We start from the raw sequence: 24,223 nt of genomic DNA, 5'->3' as shown, positions 1-24,223 counted from the left end.
ACAGGGAAAAATAACTCTTATCATGGTTCTAAAAAAAACCCACTGGAGCCTCAGAAACAGACGCCTAGGCAAAATTTTGAAGGGGACTGTATAACAGCCACATATCTCATAAATGTACGTATGTAGTTAAAATTCTTACTTGGTTCATTGTTGGCTGAGTGTTACCTCAAATAGTTATTTTGCAAGTGGTATCAATACAATTTCGATATCATTTTTTAATATTTTGATATCGAGCATATATGCTCTCAAATACTGCATATGTGCATTGCAGTAGGTTGGCATATGTGTTTTTTGAAATGTTACATTTTACAATATCAATATATACTTCTACAAGACCCAACTCGAATATACCTTACAGGTATATAATTACATTGCATAGACGTAAACCTAATAGTATCGATTATCAAACTTATAGGATCTCCTAGTATTGTGCCTCACAATAGATGCCTCAGACGTAAGGGGAGCTTGGGCAGGCATGAATATGTTTCTCCCCTTCTTTCTTCGATCAAAAAAATAAACTATATGCAAGGAAATACAAGGTGCATAAACCGTTATTACCATATCCCAAGTATCTTGGGCAAACAGGATAAAATAGGAAATTATCTCTCTCTCTCTCTCTCCCCAAAGGTTTATATAATTTTCTCTCCCAGTTGTGTTGAGTGTGTGGTTTGCTCAGTCCTAGACATAGGAATCCAAAGAAAACTAGTTGTATCAATCCAATAGTCATAGCAGAACAATATTAATAGGAAGGTCATTAGTCTCAAAAGATCCTTTCTCTTTTTCAAATTTAGCAAATGTCTGATTTTCGTATAAATGTATTGAATGCAGAAAAAGTTATTTAATATACGTGTGCAGAACGAGCCCAAGACTGGTTTAAGCAAATGAAGTCCTTACGCTACTCCTTTAACTCTTTCTCCTGGAAGAGCAAAATCAACTGAGGGGCATCAGCTTTACAGGATCCAGTGTCTAAATATGAAATTAGTGCTCCCAAACAAGAGATTAGTAATGAAGTCCCACTCGGATGGGCAATAGGACAAGGACCAAGTGCAGCAAGGGCACCTTATAAAGAAGAAATGAATCTCTAACATGGGTAAAAGATTTTTTTTATTGTCATTTGTATCTCCCGAGTCAGTAAACCAAGGCAGCTAGCTTTTCATAAGCTGAATACCCAGTCTTCATATAAGTGGCAAAAAATTCAATCCTACCAAACCTATACAATAAAGATGTTTTCTGAATCATGCAATGAGAGTGCATCATCATCACTAGATAGACAAAAACTACAAACTTTCCTAATTATTAGGGGAAAACCATAAATAATCTAGCAAACAAATTCCTGTGGCACAATTGTACGTTTGCAATCATGCAACAAGATCGCATCAGCTACTACTCCAAATGAAAGAAATTCAAATTTCATAGCAAAATAAACTCCCAATACAAATTTCATTTCCATGCACAATGACAACAATATCAACAGATATCCATGAAGCAAGTATATGTTCATTGGTCATGAGATAGGAAGAGAACATCTTCTCAACATTAAATCGAAAACAAGCCAAAATTTCATCACTACTATGTTCGTTTCACAACATGCTTACTAACTTCCACAAAAACATAAACAGCTAGGCGATCAGATCTTCCGTGCAGCAATTACATGTAAGAAATTATGCAATTCCAAAAGGAACTAGAATTTCCCCACTAAAAGATAGGTGGATATGATTTCTAACACCCACAAAGCCTAAAAAACCAAACAAATATGAGCAATGATCCTCATTTTGAGAAGTACACAAGGAATCCAAATTTTACTATTCAGTCTCATATGAATGATTGCTTTTGCTAACCCAAACACCCAGACACCCAAACAAAAGTTCCCTATGAAGTAATTAAATGCTCGCAATCATGAATTAAGATTCACTGAGAATAATAAAAACAGAAAAAAAAAAAAAAAATTCACGCAGCGCATCAAATCCCATAGCATAATTATTAGCTCCATAAACCCTACCAAGCAGACAAACAGGTTACGAAATCGAGAAACAGGAAGGCGGTACCAGAGGAGGAAGAGCGAGGTGTGGTCAGGCGAGGTCCTGATCGTCGAAGTCGTCCTCGAAGGAGTTGAAGAAGTCGGCGTCGACGGGTTGCTGCTGGCGATCGAAGCCAGCGAGGATGTCGATGGGTTCGGAGTCGTCGACCTCCATGCCGATGGTGATGCCCGCCGCCTGCTCGATCTCCTCGTCCTGCTGTTCCTGCCAGTGGTACAGATACGATGACGCCGGGGGCTGCTTCATCGCTTCTTCTTCCTCCGCATACACTTCACCCAAACGTCGGTTAGAGGCTTTAGTTTTTATAATCGTACGATCCTATTAAAAATTCTAAAAAAAAGTTATAATAATAAGGAAAATGATATTCATCTAGAAAATTCTTAAAAATAAACACATAAATAATGGGACCCACAAAAAGTGAAATGATGGGTCCCATCTTTATGTGTCTATCCTTAAGAATTTTCTAGATGAATTTTCTAGATAATTATCATAAAAAACATCTAAAAATATTATTTATTCAACTCCTAATAATATTGATATTTTTATATTATAAAATAAAAGAGTAAAAAATTTCTATTAATAATTATAATAATAATGTTATTTAATCTTAAGAATGTCTCTTGATTTATAAGATGTAGTTGGCATCATAGTTTGTAGAATCGCGATTCTACGCAGGATCGATTTAGGGTCAGGATCGGATCGATCATGATCGGATCGTAGAATCGTACGATCCTACCAAAAACCCTTAAAATCTTATCATACATGATTAATAATTAGAAAAAATACCTAAAAAACTAATTTACATATAAATAAATAACTAATTTTGTATATATATGCAATCATTTACACTCAATACCTCAAATTACATTACTACATGTACAAATTTAAATTAATTTGTAATTCAACTATCATTCTCTTATAGTAATAATATTTATATTTTCATATCATAAAATAAAAAATATAAAAGTTCTATTAATACAATAATAATAACACATTCAATGTAATAAATATTTCCTTGGCTTATAAGATAATTCAATTTACAGGCAACAAAGCACCTAAGAAGCTATTGAATCCTTTATTCAAATATGAATATCGGAAATAATCTTCTAAAGACTGGTTGATTTCACACAATACTAGATAATAGGTATCCAAAAACTCATTATTTTGGGAAAAAAAATGACAGAATATTATTGATAAAAAACTAACTCAAAAATAATTAAACATATATTTAAATAATTTAAAACCCTAATAAGATGAAAAAAAGATAATAAAAAAAAAGATAAAATCTTCTAGACATCTGAAAAGGATTTAAATGATATTTTTTGGATTTGAAATAAGGTGGTTAAGGATAAACCTTGAAATTTATTAAAGATCTCTGAACGAACTTTAATTTGATACATTATAGGCCCCATGGTTCAATCCGAGTCAAAAGTTATGACCTCTTAAAGCTTCCACCGATCCTGCTCCGATTCTGCTCCGATCCTACCGATTCTGTTCCGATCCTACCGATCCTGCTGCGATCCTACTGCAAAACTCGATTTTGCACGATCCTAGATCGATTTTAGGTTTCCGGATCGTAGAATCGTACGATCCTACGATCCGGATCGCGATTTTGCAAACTATGGTTGGCATAGTAGAAGTTATTAAATCATTTGTTTTAAATATAAATGTAGAAAATAATCTCATATAAAGTATTCCGTAAAACACCAAACAATAGGCTTTAAAAAACATCATTTGAGGACAAGAAAATAGTAAGATATTATTGATTAAAAATTAACTAAAAATAATAAAAAAAAAATTTAAATAAGTTTAAAATCATAACCCTAATGCCGTAAAAGATAAATAATAATAATAATAATAATAATAATAATAAGATAATCTTTCGAGCCTCCAAAGTACTTTAAAAGATTTTTTTTTTTTATCTTAAATCGGATAGTTAAAGATTAACCTTATAACTCTAGATCTTTAAATGAACTTCAATTTAATATATTATAGATCTCGTGATTTAATTCAAGATAAAAGTTATGATCTCTCAAAACTCTACCAATCTTGTTTCGATTCTATACTGATCATATTTCGATCCTATCAATCCTATCGATACTACTGCAAAAATCTATTCTACACGATTCATGATGAATTTCTACTTCTGGATTGGATCGCACGGTCCTATGATCTAAGATGGCACAATCCTAAGATCTAGAATCATAATTCTACAAACTATGTTCCATAGTAAAGAAGGAAATTTCAAATAAACACCTCTAAATTAAAATATTTTTTCTTCTAACTTATCAAAGCAGCTTGTTTTATATTGAACATTAATTGGGTCGGAAGATCTAGATATTTATTAAAAAAAAGAGTGTGCTAGGATTAGAGATCTTCAAACAAGCATGAACAGTACTAAAAACAGATTTCATTGATGCTATTAAAGATTTTTTTCAAATGGACAAACTTCTTAGGCAATTGAATCATTCCTTGATAGCTTGTGTCTAGGTCCACTCATGTCAGTAACGTAATAGATTATAGATCCATCTCTCACTGTACAATTTTCTACAATGTGATCTCTAATTAGTTAGCTAGCCGACTAGCAAAAGTTTTTGGTCACATCTTGAATCTGACACATGCGGTATTTGTGAAAGATCGACTCATTGCAAACAATATTCATCTTACTCAAGAGCTCATGAGAAACTATAATAGAAAGTAGCTATCACCTGGATGTATCCTGAAAGTAGATCTACAAAAGACTGTTGACTCTATAAATTAAGATTTCTTGAGAGAGGTGCTCACAGGACTTCAGTTCCATATCGAATTAATCTCTTGGATTATGGAATGCATTACCATTATATCATCTCCTTGGAAATTAATGGAGTCATGGAGACATGTATGGATATTTCAATAGAGCTCGAGATTACAGCAAAAAGATCTTTTATCACCTTATTCGGCATATGGGTTGAGGTTCTTAGCTGAGAGTTACACTCACACATCTTGCTCAAATTTCAAGTTTCATTATAAATGCGGTCATCAAAGGCTCACACATTTGGCCTATGCAAATGACTTACTCTTATTTGCCAAAGGAGAAGTATCATCAGTGATGACGTTGACTATGTGCTTGTAGGAATTTGGAGATATGACCGACCTTCAAGTGAATCAACTGAAATCCAATTTGTATATGGCTAGAATTGATGAGCGAGCCCGGTAGGAACTACTACCTTCACAGGTTACCAAGAGGGTACTATGTCTTCAGTTATCTTGGAATTCCTTTGAGTTAAGAGAAGCTTCGGATCTATAATTACAGCCCACTATTGGACTCTCTAATCAGGATGATTAAATCATGATCACGAAAGGCACTGCCCTATGTTGGGAAGACATAGCTTATCACCTCAGTACTTCAGGTTATGGAGTGTTTCTGACTTTCCATCTTGTCAATACGACATGGTGTTATTGACTATATTTATAGCATATGTCGAGCCTTTATGTGAACGTCAAAGCGCCCTCTGATGTCATGGATTGAGATGTGCAGGTCGAAGGATGAACGAGATTTGAGATTTAGATATTTTAAGGCATGAAATTTAGCTTTGCTAGCTAAAGTCTTGTGGTGGATACAGGATAAACACGACGCACTTTAGATTAAGTGTATTCATCATGCCTACCTAAGCAAATTTTGACCTTTGAACCCAACGTGCTAAGCATGTGGACTCTCCTCTAATCAAAAAGCTCTTGCAAATACAAGAGGATATTCTCTTAGCTACTAGGACTACAGAGGGTGCACAACAGTCGTAAGCAAGTTGGTTTAGTCAAAGGGATAGTCAAGTGGCTAAGGCGTATGAGTTCGGATCCTCTACCTCAAATATGTTATCTCCGTGTCCCTTTGTCGATCGGACGGGTAAAATCATATCTCAAGAATGCAATGCACATCATGAGGATATCACCCACATCTCGAGGATGCTATGACCGCCTGATCGAGAAGGAGACACGGGGACACGAGATGTTTGGGACAGAGAATCCGAACTAAAGATGTATGACCTTTTCAAAAGATCGAGTCCCAAAAAGTTATGGGTTAGTACAGTGTAGAAGAGTTATCTACAACCGATCCATACATTTACACTATAGATATCAACGCATCGGAGATTACCTACGAGAGACCATCCTTATTTTGGCGACGATACATGTTTCATACGCCAACAAGGGGGTAGATGTAGGAGCACATATTTTTCAAATGCAAAGTTGTGCTACAACTATGGAGGAGAATCAATGACTTTACATGCATTCCAATTATGGGAGGATGCTCAAAGTCTAGGAGGGACATTATAAAGGAAGTCATAGCTTAGTAAAGGCTCAACATCTTGCAATTTCATCCCTGATTCATCATGTGTGGGTTGTGGGTGGCTAGGAATAATTGCTTGTTTGAGGGGTGAAGTTTGGTGTAGAGAGAGAGGTTGGATTGGTAAATAAACATGTTCATTTACCTATCATAAAATTGCATTAGAGACATTTTAATTCTAGAAACAAATGCATTTCAATCTAAAAATATTTTTCTGATTTTTTTTAAAATAAAATTTTGGCAATTAAAAAAATAAAAAATACATTTAAACGGGGCATAAAAGGAAAAGTTTACAGATAAGTAAATTTTAAAGGAGTGAAATGAAGTATTACAAGAATGGTATATATTTCCAAACTTATAATTAAGGGATGCTGGACTTCTAAATCGTCCATCGTAAGTATTTTTTAATTTATCCTGAGAATCGGTGAAAAATTTTCGTAGAATCAAACCGATCACTTCTTAATCCTCCTGTTCCTTTCGGGAGTTCGGGATGCAGCCCCTGCGTGGCGGGTTTTGGTTCTTTGCCTCAAATGTGGGCTATTGCTTGTTTAGTTGTTGCGCTCACTTGAAAAGATTGCAAATTGTCCATCTTAATGATGCAAAATGCATTCATTTCAACTTGATTGCTTGCCATGGTTCGTCATAATAATGTACCGCTCGACATCATCTAAAAGCAAGATTTTTTTACTTGTTGCTATGTGTCTTGACTACTTATATTAATGACTATTAGTCATTCGTAATTTACTTCTCCGTATTGACCTAGAAACGGATCGACGGGGGCGTTAAGAACGAACGAATCATCTTTCGCCACACAAAATTCTTCTACTCCTACCCCCGAGTTATGGTGCAACAATAGGGTATCTAAGTTATCACCTAAGCACTGCGGTTCAATCCCCAATTATGATAAATTTGTATAATTTTTTTTTAAATGGAGTGTGCAACAAAAGGATGTTGGACTTGTTGACCGTCCACCCTGAATATTATTTACCACCGATAACAAAATTTTATTGATTCGAATTGGTCATTTCAGGACTAGACAACTGCTCCTGCAATTATATTGCATGTTCTTATGCTTAAACCAAAAGAAAGCTCTATGAATCATTTTCCTCATTTTCATCAGTTCATAACATTTGTCTGTCTTTCTATTCTTTTTTTTTATGAAAGCGTAACTCTTGGTTCATATGATGCTCTATTTCCTGATTGCTTTTCAATTTTTAGCATTTTATGATGCTTACTTTTACCATTTGTGTTCGATGGATTTTGTTTATTCCCCCATTGAAGATGAATTCTGGTGATCTGTTGCCGAAGTCGTGGGGATTGCCTTTCAACTTAATAATTGTCCTTCTTTTCATAAATGACGTGTTTCTCATGCGGTCTCCTCTATCAAAAATCTTAGCTTCCATGATCCATCCGTTGCATTGCTTTAAATGCTTGTTCTTGTCATCCTCATTATGATGTCGTGATAAAGAATTTAGATTATTATTCAGATATCTATAGTTTATCCCTAGTTATAACGTATTTGTAAAAAATTTCTTCCAAATAAGAGTCGCAATCAACATATGTTGGGCACTTGGATTGCCCGCTGCGCGTACTTTTAGATTTATCCTGATGACCGATGAAAAATTTTTGTGAAACCGAACCAGTCACTCTAAGAAATAGTCAAAAAGACTGACTGGGATTATTATTTTTTTGAAGGGGCTTTCTGGTTCATACCTACGATTCGATAAATGTCTTGTTCTTAACATTGGTAAGTGATTATTATACCATGCATGGAGCTCCTTCTTCTTCCTTCTCAGGCAAGTTTCATGACCGGTTTCTAGCGTAGCAAGGGAGATGGACTTGCAGGATTCTTTTCCAGGATGCATGGGGAGATTGATTAACTTTTTTGACCTTAGTACAGGCATGACCAGGACAAATATGCTCACCCAGAGACCTCATATAGATGGTACTTCTCTGATCACATTGAAGTATGAGGTCTTCTCTAACTTGTCTGAGCACACGAGATTTGCTGTTTCTTCATCTCCCATCTTGTTTAAGCGCCTTGCAACCAGCATTAATGTATGTGTTTCACATTTATCCTTTACAAGCCATCCTTACTTCCTAATTGTTTGCTGATATATCTTTGGAGTTCCTACTAGTCCATTTTTGTTTAGCTAATCACCTAGCATATTTTCATCTAGATCTGAGGATGAGTTTCCTGGGGAATATTCACATGGCAGTTTGTCAAAATCAAAGCCGGTTTCACTTTCTTCATCAGCTTGTCAAGTTGATGGATTGGGTGTAGAAAACTCTGGTCCCCTGATTGGCAACCCCATCGTTCAGGTTGGGATTCCTACGTCGAATAGTGGCATGCCATCATTTAAGGATATTTTTTCTAGTTTTTTCTTCTCTGAAAGAGAGAAACCAAGAAGAGAAAACTCCATCCGACCTCCCACAAAGGATGAAGATAGAGAGTACGATCCCAAAGTTCCAACATTAGTAGTAAACGAAGTGATGATTTATTACAATCTTCTAATGAAACCCCCCTGGCACATGCTGCACTGTCCAGATCTCCACCAATAGAGCCAATTGAGCGATCCTCATCAAGAAGCAGCTCCTATTTGAACACAGCGTCATTAGAACCTTTAAAACCTTCCGTGAGAGGTTTCTCCGACGCAGACAAAGATGATGAACAATATGTTTCAGTCCAGGTGTTAACATGATGCTTGGAACATGCTATTCACAAGCTGCTCATTGCACATGGATGATGAGGAAACCAAGCGAACGGTCAACCAGTCTGCAATTGCTACTTGCCATGGGCCTCAGAGCTGCTTTGTGACCAATGTATCAGTATCTGAAGAGATACGGGCAATTCTGAGAAGCAAGTCGTCGGGCCAGAAGTGCGTGCCACATGATTCCATGAGTATCGATGCAATGGTAGATATTTTAGTGAAAGATGAGGTTACAGGAAGGGAGCGAACGGAGTCGATATTGAAGGAAGATTATGAATTCTGCAAGGACATCGCGAGATGGCCTTGGTCAAGTTGCTTGAACAAGAATTGCCAGAATTATAACTGCAGTAGTCAACCTAAAGTTTGTTCATCCAGTCCTTTTTATTCTTTTTCTTTGAACCCTGTTGCTTAGGATCATAATGAGTATTGATCCAACATGTTCTGTTCATTCCCTAACATAAAACTACCTATCGGTGAGTCTGCAGCTCGATTGTTGGATCTCACTTGATCTGTCCTTGTTGAATAACTTGTATTAGATTGGTTTTGCTGAAAAATCTAATGGAAACATGTAAATTAGTTTATGTTTTGTCATTCCATTTCAGTGGCTTGTTCAATATGAATGACTATATTTTTCTTTTGTTAATATAAGCATTCAACTTTTCTACCGACAGTTTGATACTATAAAAATTTTCTATCAATTATCAGGATAAATTTGAAAAAATTCCAATGGATCCCGGCCAACCTAGCAGTTGGAGTGAATGACAATATGTTATCGCTACTAATGGACGCATTCGCCAAGATGATTTCACATACAATGCCAATCTCGATCTTAAACCCAAACGAGCTTCTTTTCTTCTTTCTTTTTTTTTCTTCATCTCCATGGAAAATAAAATGGCAAAATGATCTAACTTTCTTCCTTTTTTTTTTTATTAAAAAACGTAAAAGAAAAGAAAATATTGAGAAAATTGGCTAAAAATATAATTATGATAACAATGTCAATTTCACTTGTAATAATGATTAATCTAATCTTAAGTTTAAATTTTTTTTTAAAAAATGTCATTTTCAAATTTATTTTTATCAAAATATGAAATTAAAATATCCATTTTGACAATAAAAGATTTAAAATCCTTGAACATCTTTTAATTTTAATAAAATCTCCGAGGCTAACCTTTAAAGCGATTAAAATTTTAAAGGTATTTATGATTTTCCTGAAAATAATTAAAAAAAATAGATAACAAAATAATATAAAATTACAGTAAATCTGAAAAAATAATGAAAATAGTAAATGCAAGTAGCACTATTTCTTGATCACTTTAAATTTAGAACTTCACTTAAAATGTTTGTATATTTTTAAACTAATGACATTAATTTCAAAATACAATCAAATTCTGCAATCAAAAGATAATTATACGCAAAATAAATTTATTATATTTAAAATATTTGTTGATAAATGTATTACTTATTTAGCTACTTCATATTCAAAATTCTTATGCAATTAAAAAAACTAAGTTAATCTAGAAATATATAAATTCTAAAAAATTTAAAAAGTAAACTGTAGTATGAACATATTTAAAGAAGAACAACAATAGGTTTCAAAGTTAGAAGTAAATCTATGAGAGTGATTTTGTGTACCGTCATGTTGGAACTCTAGAAAACATAAAAACATTTTAAAACCCAATAGAAGCAAATTTGCTACTAGGAGTTTTATTTAACTCATTCGTTTTCACACAAAAGGGGAAGAACACAGAGCAGGCGTGCCTCCGTAAAATAAACCTAAACAAGTCCCAGAAACTATATATTTTGAGGTCTTTACCTCCCATTAGAGACATTTTCAGTCTGGAAGACAATGAGAAACATAAATCCAAATAAATGACTACAACATAAGGTTACTAGGTAATTTATGACTGAGATAGTAGTCCATGGTCTGATCAGAAGAACAAAAAAGAAAAAAGAAAATATACCGTTCAGTTGGTGAAAGTCGAAGAAGTGTCTTATGACTTCTTGATTATGTAGCCAATAAGAGCACCAAGTAATCCCACCAGCACCACAAATGTAATGCTGAAGCCACCTTGGTGCATGCTGCTTTCTTTCCTTAGTAGATCCTGTTATTATAAAGAGCATCAAGACAATGCTATAAATGTTAAGAAATGTCTGCAATGATCAAAGGGAAGTAAGAAACGGCAAGATGTAGTAAAAGCATTTGAGTTGGATCAAGAAAAGTATCATTCCGTGCTGGCATTTCGATCTCTCCCGCCAGAACGGTGGGATTTGAAACTGAACCTAGCTGACACTCAGCACAAAAGTTACTACACTTAACAAGTATGCTGTGATAAACTAAAATGGTGGCAATCGTATAATTTGTTGCCAATTATCTTGGTTTTTTCAAATATAAATAAAGTCAATTGAATCAAATTTTACTATAACAAGTCCAGAAAATATAATAAGCATCTCAACTATTAGTTATTATGCTTTATTAATGGAAATATGTTTCTTACATTGGATAATAAGCATAAACTAACCTCATAATTTTCAATACCCAGATTAATATACTATTATGACATTTGGTATTCGAATTGGTTTCTCCGCATGTTTATTCATACATATATCTCGACTACCAAAACCAGAATATAGGCACTAGTACAAGAGTTGGATACATCTCAATTTTTCTAACTCTGATGTCATCATTCATGTTCTTTACAAACATTAATGCTCCATTTGGTGTTTTCCCTTTTACCTTTCCCTCTTTTCATTGTGGCCTTTCATTTCCTCCCAATGACCAACACACACAATCAAAGAATGAGTAACAAAAAGAAAATTTTCCTATCTTGGTTCCTTTTCAGTTGGCGTTGATTGAGACCTCAGCTAACCTACATTTCTTAGATGAGAACTTACCCATTCAGTTTACGATGTGACACTAACCTCAGCTGTCATAATCCCTCCTACTTACAATTTGATGCCCCCATCAAGATTTAAACTCCAACTAATAACTTTAATCATTACCTAATCCGTGACATATGAGGCCTATCACAACAGCATCCTTATTCACAACCACTCCAGGCCTAAGATTAGGTTCAGCCTAATACTAATTGTCATGATTCGCTAAATAAAAAAAAAAAAACCCATTAACTTGTCAGAGTCTAGATCCATTTGCTAGTTCAAAATGCTTAAGCCAAATCAATACTAACTTACTAAACTTATAAAATTTCTTTACTTCCACACAACATACTGTGCAGGATTAAACTAATTTGCCATAGGCCCACCCTGACCAGCTCCGTCTATATGTGTATATGCATATGTATATATATGCTTTGAAGGTTGAATAAAGTAACAATATATATTTTGGAGGGATTATATAGATGAAGAATATTTGTTCCTCAAATAGAGTAAGGAAAAGCCATTCTTTATAATTAGAAAATTACAATTCCATGGAAATGTTCATCCAAGTTTATTCTATAAGAATTCATAGGGAATAAAATAGTCCTTCCTGCAAACCAAAGGCGTCATTAGAAATTGACAATAATACATGCCCCCTTTCCCCTTTCGCCTTTCTGATGAAAGGAATTAGGTATCCAATGAACATTGAAATGGAAACATATATCGAAAACCCACAACAGAAACAGAACAATCAAACGTTTGCAGTCACCAGAATAGTATCCTATTGTTATTGAACTTACATGTTAATCTGCACAAATTAACAGCAAACAGTAAAACACATGTGCATGTAACAAAAATACATACCAGTTCCTGTCTGAGCTTCTGGTTAAACTGAATGGCAGTATTTTTCTCTTCAGTCAACTTTGAGATCATAGCCAATGTCTGCATGTGGTAAACAAAAAAAAAAATCTATTGCCGCTACAAGGCTAGTAGATGATAAAACCAAATCAAAAATCATGTTTAAGATTTATACTAATAATAACACACTGAATAACAATGTCAGTTGCAGTAAAAACTTCCATTTCATAAACCAAGGTGCTTACACTTGGTGGACAAGCTTACAATTTTTGCCTTTATCATACTCTATATAAGTACCTAACAAAACAGAATAGCTCCCAGATTGTTGAGAGCCAAGCCATCACAAGCTAACCATTTAAGTTTTGAAACAGACGTATAAAAGAATGACAAATGCAAGCAATATTTAGAAAGCGCAGTCGAGCAAAAAGAAGACAGAACTGAGAAACATGTGTTTGACGCTAAGTCTATGAAAAACTAAAACATAGTCCAAATCTTGGAAGTCGAGTTCCACTTAAATCTACAAAATGGCGCACTAATTTGTCTACATATAAGAAAGCTGACATGGTAAAAACTAACTCAAAGAAGTAGATGAACATCAAGATGCAACCATGCCATCATCAAGCGAAATATACCTGATGTCGTGGATCAAACAACTAAGTGATTTAGAGTACATAGGATCTGTAAAATAATTAGGATTGTTTCTGATAGTCCTAATACTCTTCAACATTTCAGTTCAAAAAACACTAAAAAAATGCAAATTCAAGCCCAAGGAAGATTTGGGCTACTGCCTTTTTACAAGTCAAACTTGTTCATTCTTTATATTGTGACGCATTACAGGGAAGCCAGTTTTGGGACACCTTGTGTTAAAGGATCAAAAAAGACCAAACAGATAATACTGGATGAGGCAATCCATCCAAAGGAAAAGTTCAAGATTCCTATTTTAATTTCAATAAATAGAGTACATCAGGTCCCCTATTTTTTCAATTTTTTTATAAGAAAGTATTTGCAAACCTTTATACAAAAGGCATCTGTATTGTAATAACACAAATCAAAAAAGACCAAACAGATAATACTGGATGAGGCAATCCATCCAAAGGAAAAGTTCAAGATTCCTATTTTAATTTCAATAGAGTACATCTGGTCCCCTATTTTTTCAATTTTTTTATAAGAAAGTATTTGCAAACCTTTATACAAAAAGGCATCTGTATTGTAATAACACAAATCAAAAAAGACCAAACAGATAATACTGGATGAGGCAATCCATCCAAAGGAAAAGTTCAAGATTCCTATTTTAATTTCACTAGAGTACATCAGGCCGCTTATTTTTTCAATTTTTTTATAAGAAAGTATTTGCAAACCTTTATACAAAAAGGCATCTGTATTGTAATAACACAAATAAAAAAAGACCAAACAGATAATACGGGATGAGGCAATCCATCCAAAGGAAAAGTTCAAGATTCCTATTTTAATTTCAATAATACATCAGGTCCCCTATTTTTCAATTTTTTTTATAAGAAAGTATTTGCAAACCTTTATACAAAGAGGCATCTGTATTGTAATAACACAAATCTTTGCCTATTTTCTATCATTTTGATGCTAAGAACAAATAAAGTAAAGGGAGTCAGAAGTTACCTCTGGTGACTTCTCCTTTTGTAGTTCATGTGATCTAGTTACCTGAAATTTGTGTAGGAACCCAATGAGCTAAGCAAAGAATAAAAAAATAACACCTCGAGTATGCATTATTAAAGACCTATTTAGTATTTACATCCTAGAAAGAGAGAGGAAAGCAGAGCAGAGAATTTGATTTCCAATCTTGTTTACTCGAGCGGAGTGCAGAGAGGAGAGTTAGGTGGAACAGATTAAAATATCCATAACTACATAATATTATTAGGCAAAGTTGAAAAACGATAAATGATCACGTCGCTGTATTTTCCTCATCCTCTCTCTCCTCTTTGCCACTCAGAAATTAAGGTTGGCACCCAAAAAATGCATTGTGTGTTTGTACTCTGGTCCTCCACTATTCAAACCATGCCAGTAAACAGTGAATAGTGACTCCGCTCTGCTCCCCTCCTCCCCCACCAGATAAAGAGGCCCTAAAGAAAGAAACATTGTGTGATGCAGCTCAATGAGGGATTGGAATAATTGCACTTACAGAATCATGTGTTTGTAAACTTTGAGCCCCATTTTCAAATATTGATGACCTTGGAGAGGATCCTTCCTCCGCTTCCTCCGGTACAGGGGAGGGTGGACTAAAAGGAACATAAACAACCCGCAACTTGAACTCATCAACAACCTTTCCAGATTCTTTATTGAACTGATGATTTAACTTATAATCAGTTCAAGTTACTGTTGTAAAGTAAAATAAAATAAGCAGAAAACTATTTATATGGTAACGAAAAGCCAGTAGATAGAAACCATTTCAGAGGTTATATCTTTGGTCATTGCACCATGCTCCACGATAACACTCTGAAGTAGGAACTTGTCTTTGCATTGCATGTCAGGTGGGGCTTCCTTTTGTGCTTGCATTGTGACTAAAGTGTCACCATGAAAGAAGCAAGCATTAAGATTGAATGATGAATGCAAAATCAGTTATCTAAATTTCCCAATCAAATAAAAAAGAACTTGTTTTTTATTCATTAGAAGTGTACCAGTGACATCACAGGTGGCACTCGGTAAGACGATCCCTGTGTTGGGGCGAACACAATATTTCTTTGGGTTGGTTGTTTTGACCTGAAATGCAGAAGGTAAAACAACAAGCAATATCTATCATCCAATCCAATTTGGAGGGCACTTTACTAAACTGCACTGATAGTACCCATTATTGAGCAACATGTCCTTGTGTTGTTTTTTTTATTATATCATGCCCCAACTTTTTTTTTCAAGATTAATATTGGTTATCAACTTCTCTCCCCTAAATTAAACTGCATGTGACTAGCAAATCAGCTAGCATCATAATTAAGGGAGAAAAAATAGATTTTGTTGAGCACCTACCAAGTACCAACCCAAATTGGGATCTCTCACGTCATAATTTAACTTAAATTTGATGATTTAACATAACAATTGATCTGCAAATCAGCTTACAAGTTGAAAAATGGCACAAAACACCCCACAAGTTTATAGATTACATGTGATCAAGAAATGAATAATGAACCCACATATATGGATGCAACACACAAGGTATGCGATGACTTCAATATGAATAATTTTTCGTCGTGATGTTTATTTAGATGATAACCAATGATCGGGTGGTCTGTATTTCAGCCACCTAATTTTTTATGGTTAATTAAACTCAAAAAAACATGTTATAGGTTGCTAGTTTTCCCAATGCAAGTTAATATAGAAATCATCTTGCAGGGTCAAAATCCTAAATGATGTAGAATTAAGGTATGAGAAACAAAAATTGATAGTATTAAATGGAAAGGTACTTAAAAATCTATTCTTCTCCGTAATCATGTCACAAGCTATTCACAAATCAGATGGCATGCCATTTTGTGTCATTTTTCACCAGCGAGTTGATTTGCAAATCATCCTGCAAGCTCAAAATCCAAAACTATACATAATTAAGCCATTAGAAACTCTTTCAGGATTATTTGATTGCCTTAGGTTGGAAGGGACTCAAGTATACCACAAGGTGATTTGCGTGTGAACTCTTTCCTGCAGAGTTTAACAATCCAAGTTGTTGTGCAAATCAGCTTTCAGGGTCAACACTAAAGCGTACGCAATAAGATACGAGAGATCCCAATGTAACCATCTTATGTTGAAAGATGATAAGAAAAAACCTACTTTAATCCATAGATCGTGCCGCAAACTGGTTTGAGTAACAAGATCAATATTTGGAGGAAGAAAATAGGTTGGAGCATGATATGGTGAAAAATCAATAGGGAAGCATTTTTATTCAAAAGTGAATACCAGGACGTGTTAAAATGCTCTTTTCTAAACCATGCAGGAAAAAGTGAGGCAGAGATAATAATTCAGTTAAAATGCTCTTTTCCCAGCCATGCAGGAAAAAGTGAGGCAGAGACAATAATTCAGTTAAAATGCTCTTTTCTTATCATGCATGTTAAAATATCCCAGATATAATAATGAAATAAAAAGGGAGAAAGGAAATACCTTAAACGCGACATACTGATCTGTTTTGTTAATTAGTTGCAGGGAAGATGAGCTCTGCTTCTTCAACTCAACTGCTCGATCCATAACCAGCCGAAAATTTATTAGCAAAATAACTGCATTTGCGATCAAAGAAGCCAAACAAGAAGCAAAACCAAACAACCCACAAACATTGGGCAGAATCACCAAAAAAATGAACTTTCGAGGATCAAAAAATAAAGCAAACCATTAATCAAGTTTGAGATCGCAGGCAACACAACCTCACACGGCGGAAAACACACAGAAATCATGGATCAGAACCGAGGAGGAAAAAAAGGGATACGAAGGACTTACAAACGAACTTGAGCTCCTTGGGATCGATGTCGAGGAACCCTCCCTCGTTCATTTCGCCTCGCGTCTGTTTGCGATTTCAGTTGCCTCCTCCCAGATTGGATGTGGGATAGGAACTCGGATGGGATCTCAGAGAGGAAAGGAACGATTCTAGAGGAGCGCAGATCTCTCTCCCCGTCTTTCTCTCCTCCTCTGTCGCCTAGTTGTCCTAATAATAGTCGTTTTAAAAAATATATATGAGCTCAATAAAAAAATTTAATACCTAAAATTTGAACAAATTTAATAAGAGAAATAAATAAATTTAAATATAATCAAACCCTACTTTAATTATATATATATATAATAGGTAATTTTAAAAATGATCTAAACTTTGTCAACTTTTTTTATAAAAAAAATTCTTAAAGTTTTATTACAATTAAATATCACATAATATTTATATTTCACTTAGAAAATAATCTCTTCTCTTTAGAAACTTTTAAAGTTTGATGACATTTTAAAAATTATCTAATAAAATAATATTTAATTTATTATATTTTTAAATATATTGTTATATGATACAGGATTGTGCTAAGTTATTTTTAAATTTTATTTTTATTCATCCTAAGGTATGTTATCCTGGTTCCAAATTGATAGTTTGATGGTTTAAAACAACAGTTTAATAGTTTAGTATAGAAATTAAGAAAAGAAAAAAAATTAATTATATTATTAAATCTAACAATCATATTAGAAATACAGAGTATAACAGTTAAAAAACCTTAAACCCTAAATAGAGAAGGAATAATATATATATATATATATATATATATATAACAATCCTCTCAAATTTACAATGTTACCACTAGAAATATTGAGAGTTTGTCAAACAAGAAACGAAAACATGAAGTGGAATATGTCTTAATAAACATATTAGCATTCTGTAGATTTGAAGGAACAAAAGACAATGTGATGATGTCAATCTGATAACGATGACGAATAATGTGACAATCAATTTCAATATGCTTCATCCGCTCATGAAATTTGAATTACGCATAATTTGAATAGAACTTTGATTATCACAATATAACGAAGTAGGTTGATAAAGAGATATACTCATATCCACAACCAAACTATCTCATAAAGTAGTTGAGGTCATGACATGGTACTCAGCTTCTGTGAAAGATCTAGAAATAATATATTATTTCTTACTCTTCCAAGAAATGAGAGAATGTAAGAGTATCCACACCAGCTTCCCTATCCAAAATGCATAATTTAGGGTAAAAAAGTTACTTTATTAAATTTGGATATCCACTTTTCAAAACATCATATATCAGCTTCCCTATTTCTTCTCTCTCCTCTATAATGTTTAGGGAATGGAATCCATTCCCTAAATTTAGAGAAGTACTATTCATAAATGCATAATTTAGGGAATGGATAGGGTAACTGATGCAGAGATTTTTTAGCTACCCTATCTAAAATTTAAGGTAAAATCTTTGAATAGGGTATCTGATGTAGATGCTCTAACGACCCAATTTTTCCTATTTCGAGTTCTAAATGTCCTCAAAAATATTTGAAAATACTTTTAAAATATTCTAGGGATTTTTAAGTATTTTTATGTTATTTTTGGAGGTCGTTTGATATTTTTACTAAACGAAAGAAGTTTTGACAAAAAACGTCCAAGCTGAAATTCGAACAATAGACCTCAGACCGAGACTTATCCAAATCCAGCTAGCCAACTGTTCCACAAACGTTTTGTGAATGAATATGGAACGAAATATATTTAAGCAGTAGTTAAGGAATAGGAAATAAATTGAAATAAAAAGAGGTGGATGAGGGAATCGAACCTGCGATCTGTGGCTTCGGTCAAAACCCGGTTGACCAAGTGTGCAAACGAAAGGTGTTAATTAAGGAAAGAGGGAATAATATTTAAGGTATATTAGTTAATAAAAACCCTAGTTATAAGAAAAGGTTTAGGTTTTCTTTTTCCAGAACCCTAATCCCGTTTCTCCTCTCCTTCGCGTGCGACGACTGTGCGAGCAGAAAACACAGCACGAGGCGACTGCGCTAGGGTTCCTCTCCGCCGCCGGCAAAAGGATTTTTCCGGCTGGTCTTCACCGTGCATGACCACCTCGACGAGGGGAGCTCGGAAACACAAAGAAGCCGCTGTGATTTGAAGATTCACCCGAACCCTAGATCTCTCCCTCTTCGGTTGTAAGTCCAAGCAATCCATTGTAAGTACTACTCACCTGTGATAGGAGTTGCTTCGAACTTTCGGTTTTCGTTTTCCTTGCTTTCGGATTTTACTGTGTCGGGTAGAACTATATGCTAGGGCTTTTCTTTCCATGCTCTGTTTATCTAGCCGAATTGCTAAGGTTAGGTTTGCTATGCCGAATTTATGGTGCTAGGGATATAGTTTCTCTTGTTTGGATTATGTGTGCAGAATTTAGGGATTTAGGGAAACTTCTGAGATTTTGTTTTCTTCCTGTTATCTCTGTCGTAGCATTCTATAGCATGCTTAGAGAATTTTATATGAGATTTGCTTACTTTTTTTTTTAATGTGGCAGTAGCTTATGTTAAGAATTGATTTCTGGAAGTTTAAGAGTAATTCCCAAGAGTTCGGTTGAAGTTTTAGAGCTGTGCTTGCTTGCTTCTTGTAGAATGAATTATGAACGGATTTGGAAGTTGGTAACCCATTTCTTTTGAGGCGTCTTGTTGGTTTCAGCAGAATTCGGATTTGATGCTTTATCTTTGGTTGCTAATGCTCTCCAAATTGTGCTAGCATAAATTAGATAATTTGTAGCAGAACCAACAGCCCTCCTTGAGCTTACTGTTTGGACCTTTCTGTGCTAACTCAATAAGCCCGATCAGTCCTAATTTCCAGCATTTCAGTTCTGAGTTCCTTGTTTTCCTTGATTAGCATGAACAACCTTGTTATAACAATTCGGAGTTAGCTTATTTTGCTACCTTATCTAGCATTCCAGTGTTTAGTTTCTTTGCATTTCAGTTGCTTAGTTTCCTTTGCTTTTCAACATGCAATTCAGTTTCAGAATTTCACGGCTTTGCTTTAAGCAGGAAAGTTTCTTAAATAAGCATGAGTAGTTCCTTATCCAAGAATAACCCTTTATTTAGTTAGAATGGGTTTAGCATTTTCCTTGCTACTCAAAAAGGCAAGAACAACCTTTATTTAAAGCATGTAGTGTTAGTTTCTTGGTTTCTTGAACATGAACAGATTCTTTCTAAGTATTGTAGATTTAGATATTTCCCTACTATGCATCCTAGGTTGTTTTGATTGCCCTGCTAGTTGATAGGTATAACCAGCCGACCCTTTAGCTGTGCAACATCGATTCCTTTGTTTTGTTGACATTTTACCCTTAGCTGAGCATGGTTTGTGTTCATTTTTCTTTAGCTGAGTATGAACAGTCCTCTTAGATTTATGTTTATTGTAGCATGCTTAGAGAGTTCAGATTTGCTTTCCTTTGATTTATGTTTATTGTAGCATGCTTAGAGAGTTCTGATTTGCTTTCCTTTGATTTATGTTTATTGTAGCATGCTTAGAGAGTGCAGATTTACTTTCTTTTAATTTATGTTTATTGTAGCATGCTTAAAGAAGACAGATTTGCTTTCCTTTGCTTTATTTTTATAGCATACTCAATTAGTTGCAATTCCCTACTTGTTAGATATACTTACAGTGTTCTAGTAAGCTCTCTTAGGAGATTATGAGAAGTTATGAGTAGAGAAAAGACCAAGGTCTAATTAGAAAAGATAACAAGTAATTTAAAGTAAGAGGCTAGTACCCGACTTCCGAGATTGTCGTTAAACAAATCTAGGTGATCAATTCCGAGGTCTTGACCCTGGTAAGACCGAGGTCTTTACCTCATAGGACTGGATGCTCGCTACCTCAGTCTCTATTAGAGAGCGCGCATTTGGTACTAAGCCTGGGCCCAAGAAAGAGAAGAAGAAAGTTAAATATTAATTTCAAGTATAAGGCTATAAGTAAATGAAACAAGTATCACCTATGTTTAGAACTAGCAAAGTTTAGCTCTTATAATTCTAAGCATACAGTATTGATTTTCATTCGTTTCTTTATGAGTTTATTGAGCATGATTAGCTTTATTTCCAGTATGCAGATTTATTCTTGTATATCATGAGTATGCAGATTATTTTAGTGCTTTGCTATTAGATGAACATGTTTAGCTTTTCTTTTTAGTACTTCAGTTTTAGCATCCTTTGCATCTTATGCACTTTCGAGTTTTTGTGAGATAGTTTAGTACTTACTAAGCGTTTCGCTTATAGATTTATTTTCCTCCTACTGCAGATAAAGGAAAAGTTAAAGTGTAAAGAGGAAGGCGACAAGGAGGATGCGTGACGGATGTGTGTGATGCCAGGACTATGGAGAGATCTGGGGAATTGAGTCGTACTTTATGCTTTATGTCAATTGAGTTTGTTAAAGAGTTGTTTCTTATTTTTCTGATGTTGCTAAATGAGTTTATTCCGTATTGTTAGTTTGGTTGTTTCCATTGTTGGAGCTTTATTTATTTACTATTGCTAGAATAGTTTTCTTTAAGTCGTTGTGTCTTATTACTGCGTGGTTGTGAAGTATATATATATCAGCCGCATGTGGCTGATGATTTATTTTGCATGTATTGATGATTATTGTCACCGGTACAGGGGAGACTCTGTTGAAATTTTTCGGTAAGGACTCCTCGTGGTTTCGATCATACCGGTTAAGTAGAGTTAATAGTTAAGTAACAGTCATCCTAGAGAGTAGTATAGTATAGTAAGAAGGGTGGTCATTGTAGGTGATCGGTGGCCGGCTAGAAGGGGGGTTGGATAGCTAGGTCACCCCCAAGTTCGATTTCTTCTCTACACGGTTAGTTTGCGCAAGCGGAAATGAAACTAAAACAAGAAAGCAATGAGTAAGAACACAAACGCTAACACGATTCTTTTACGTGGTTCGGAGATTGCTTGCTCCTACTCCACGGCGTGTCCTTGAGGTGGACGAGCCCTTGATCCTTCGGTGGATCAGTCCCCGGCAATCTCCGGCTAGAGCTTTCTCCTTCTCGGTGGAGCAAACCTCTCACAAAGGATCTCTTCCTCTTTACAATGATGAACTTAGGTTTAGGAGGAAGAGAGTAGGCTTGGAAGCTTTTGGGCAATGACAAGGAGTTATTCAATAAGCATTAGTAACCTCCTTCAAGCCCCAAAGCTTCTCTATAAATAAGAGGAGAGAGTTGATCATCATATCAACTCATCTCGACACCAGTCGACTGCTAAAACATACAGTCGACTGGTGTTACCGTTGGAGGTAGCCAATGGCTACTTTCCAGCACCAACGGTCATTTACCAGTCGACTGCTAAAACTAGCAGTCGACTGGTGCAGTCGACTGCTAAAACTTGCAGTCGACTGATCTACACCGATCGAACGAACAGAACCATTCTGTTCGCGCCCAGTCGACTGCGCAGTCGACAGCACCAGTCGACTGCCAAAACATGCAGTCGACTGCTACAGTATTGCTACAGTAACGCTACAGTACTGCTACAGTAAACCCTGAAACTTATGTTTTTACTCCGAGTACAATCTCTCGTGCACTCATACCCTCACCCTTACGACTCTTTTGACGCTTCCTTTGCAGCTTTAACAGAACCTTCAAGCATACTTTCTTTGGCTCTCGTCCCTCGGATGCATTCAAGCCTGCGGCTCGTCCCCAATGCCATCCTTCGCGTATGCCTCGAAATTGCTTCCCTCGGCCTTTGTCCTCGCTGCCTTGTCCACGGTCCCTCGGATGCATCATCCTTCACCGGACCCGAAGCCATCAACCTGAGTCGCATGTGTATCTTACGAACCTGCACAACTCAAATACACATATCAAATACAAGGATGAACCTAACTTAAACTCTTTGACACACACATCAAAACTATGATTGTACCGATCAAAACCTAGGTCGATTGCACCAACAGTCATTACAGTTGGTATTAGAACAGTTCTCATTCTCCAGCATCACACACACATCAGCATCAACCTTGCTGTCTTCAAGTAAGAAAGTATTTAAGTTTTTCCTTTTATGCTTTCTTTATTATTTGCAGTATGAAATAATTGCTTATATGCGCTTTAGTAAGATAGAAGTTTTGTTTTTTCTTTTATTCATATACATAAGTATGTTTAGAAAGGATAGAGAAGATACCAAGTCTTTTTCTTTGCATAATTAGATGTCAAGAAGAGAACATCCCCGTACCATTCGTACTGAGAACCAAGATCAGGAGAACGAAGAGCTTAGATCAACTGAGCCCAATCTTTCTGAAGTTGTTGCTCAACTCCAGAGACAAGTAGTAGAGCAGCAACAAGTGATCGTCAATTTGATGGCGAATCAGCAGCCAGTCCCTCCCACTCCTCCAACAATCAATGTGGAGACTCCAGTGGTGACTGAGGTTCCACCAGCCGCCCTGGAAGTCGCCACAGCACCTAGAAGACAAGAAGCATACCTGATACAGTGGCTGAAGCTGAAGCCAGAAAGTTTCTCAGGCACGACTGAGCCTTAGAATGCTCAGGCTTGGTTCAAGAGACTGGAGAGCACCATGGAGCTTCTTGACTGGCCAGAAGTCGTCGAGAAGGTCAAGTGTGCCTCTTTCTGCCTATCAGGAAATGCTCGAATGTGGTAGGAGAGAGAGTTAAGAGCAAGAGAGTAGTCAATCAGATGAGCTGGACTGACTCCGAGACAGAGTTTCACGAAGAATTCTTCCGCCAACGGATCACCAATAAACATTATGAAGAGTTTATAGAATTCAGAAGGTGAACCATCCTTTGAGTTCATGGGAGTACCAAAGAGGAAGACCCGGAAATTCCTCTCTTCCCTCACAGCTCACCAGATGTTAGCTAAAGGGTGTGCTGGTTTTCTTGCATACATAGTAAATGCAGAAGAACAGAAAGGACCCAAGCAGGAGGATGTTCAGGTAGTATGCGAGTATCCAGAAGTATTTCCAGAAGAGCTGCCTGAACTGTTTCCCAACAGAGAAG

The 24,223-nt window shown here is 35.6% G+C and overlaps 1 protein-coding gene across 1 annotated transcript; it reads right to left on the bottom strand.

The window, feature by feature from the left end:
• Positions 1–10,828: 10,828 nt before the first annotated feature.
• Positions 10,829–17,300, bottom strand: LOC122055060 (vesicle-associated protein 1-3-like). Its single transcript, XM_042616461.1, has 8 exons — positions 17,238–17,300; positions 16,908–16,978; positions 15,446–15,527; positions 15,213–15,328; positions 14,950–15,111; positions 14,430–14,471; positions 12,804–12,881; positions 10,829–11,167 (listed from the first exon to the last, which is right to left on the bottom strand). The coding sequence occupies exons 1-8, from the start codon at positions 17,287–17,289 to the stop codon at positions 11,057–11,059; spliced, it is 714 nt and encodes a 237-aa protein (XP_042472395.1). The 5' UTR covers positions 17,290–17,300; the 3' UTR covers positions 10,829–11,056.
• Positions 17,301–24,223: the final 6,923 nt, after the last annotated feature.

This window comes from Zingiber officinale, chromosome 1B (genome assembly GCF_018446385.1).
Source record: "Zingiber officinale cultivar Zhangliang chromosome 1B, Zo_v1.1, whole genome shotgun sequence".
Classification (NCBI taxonomy): domain Eukaryota; kingdom Viridiplantae; phylum Streptophyta; class Magnoliopsida; order Zingiberales; family Zingiberaceae; genus Zingiber; species Zingiber officinale.
Note: the sequence above shows the minus strand (reverse complement) of the source record. Positions and strands in the feature narration are given on the sequence as shown.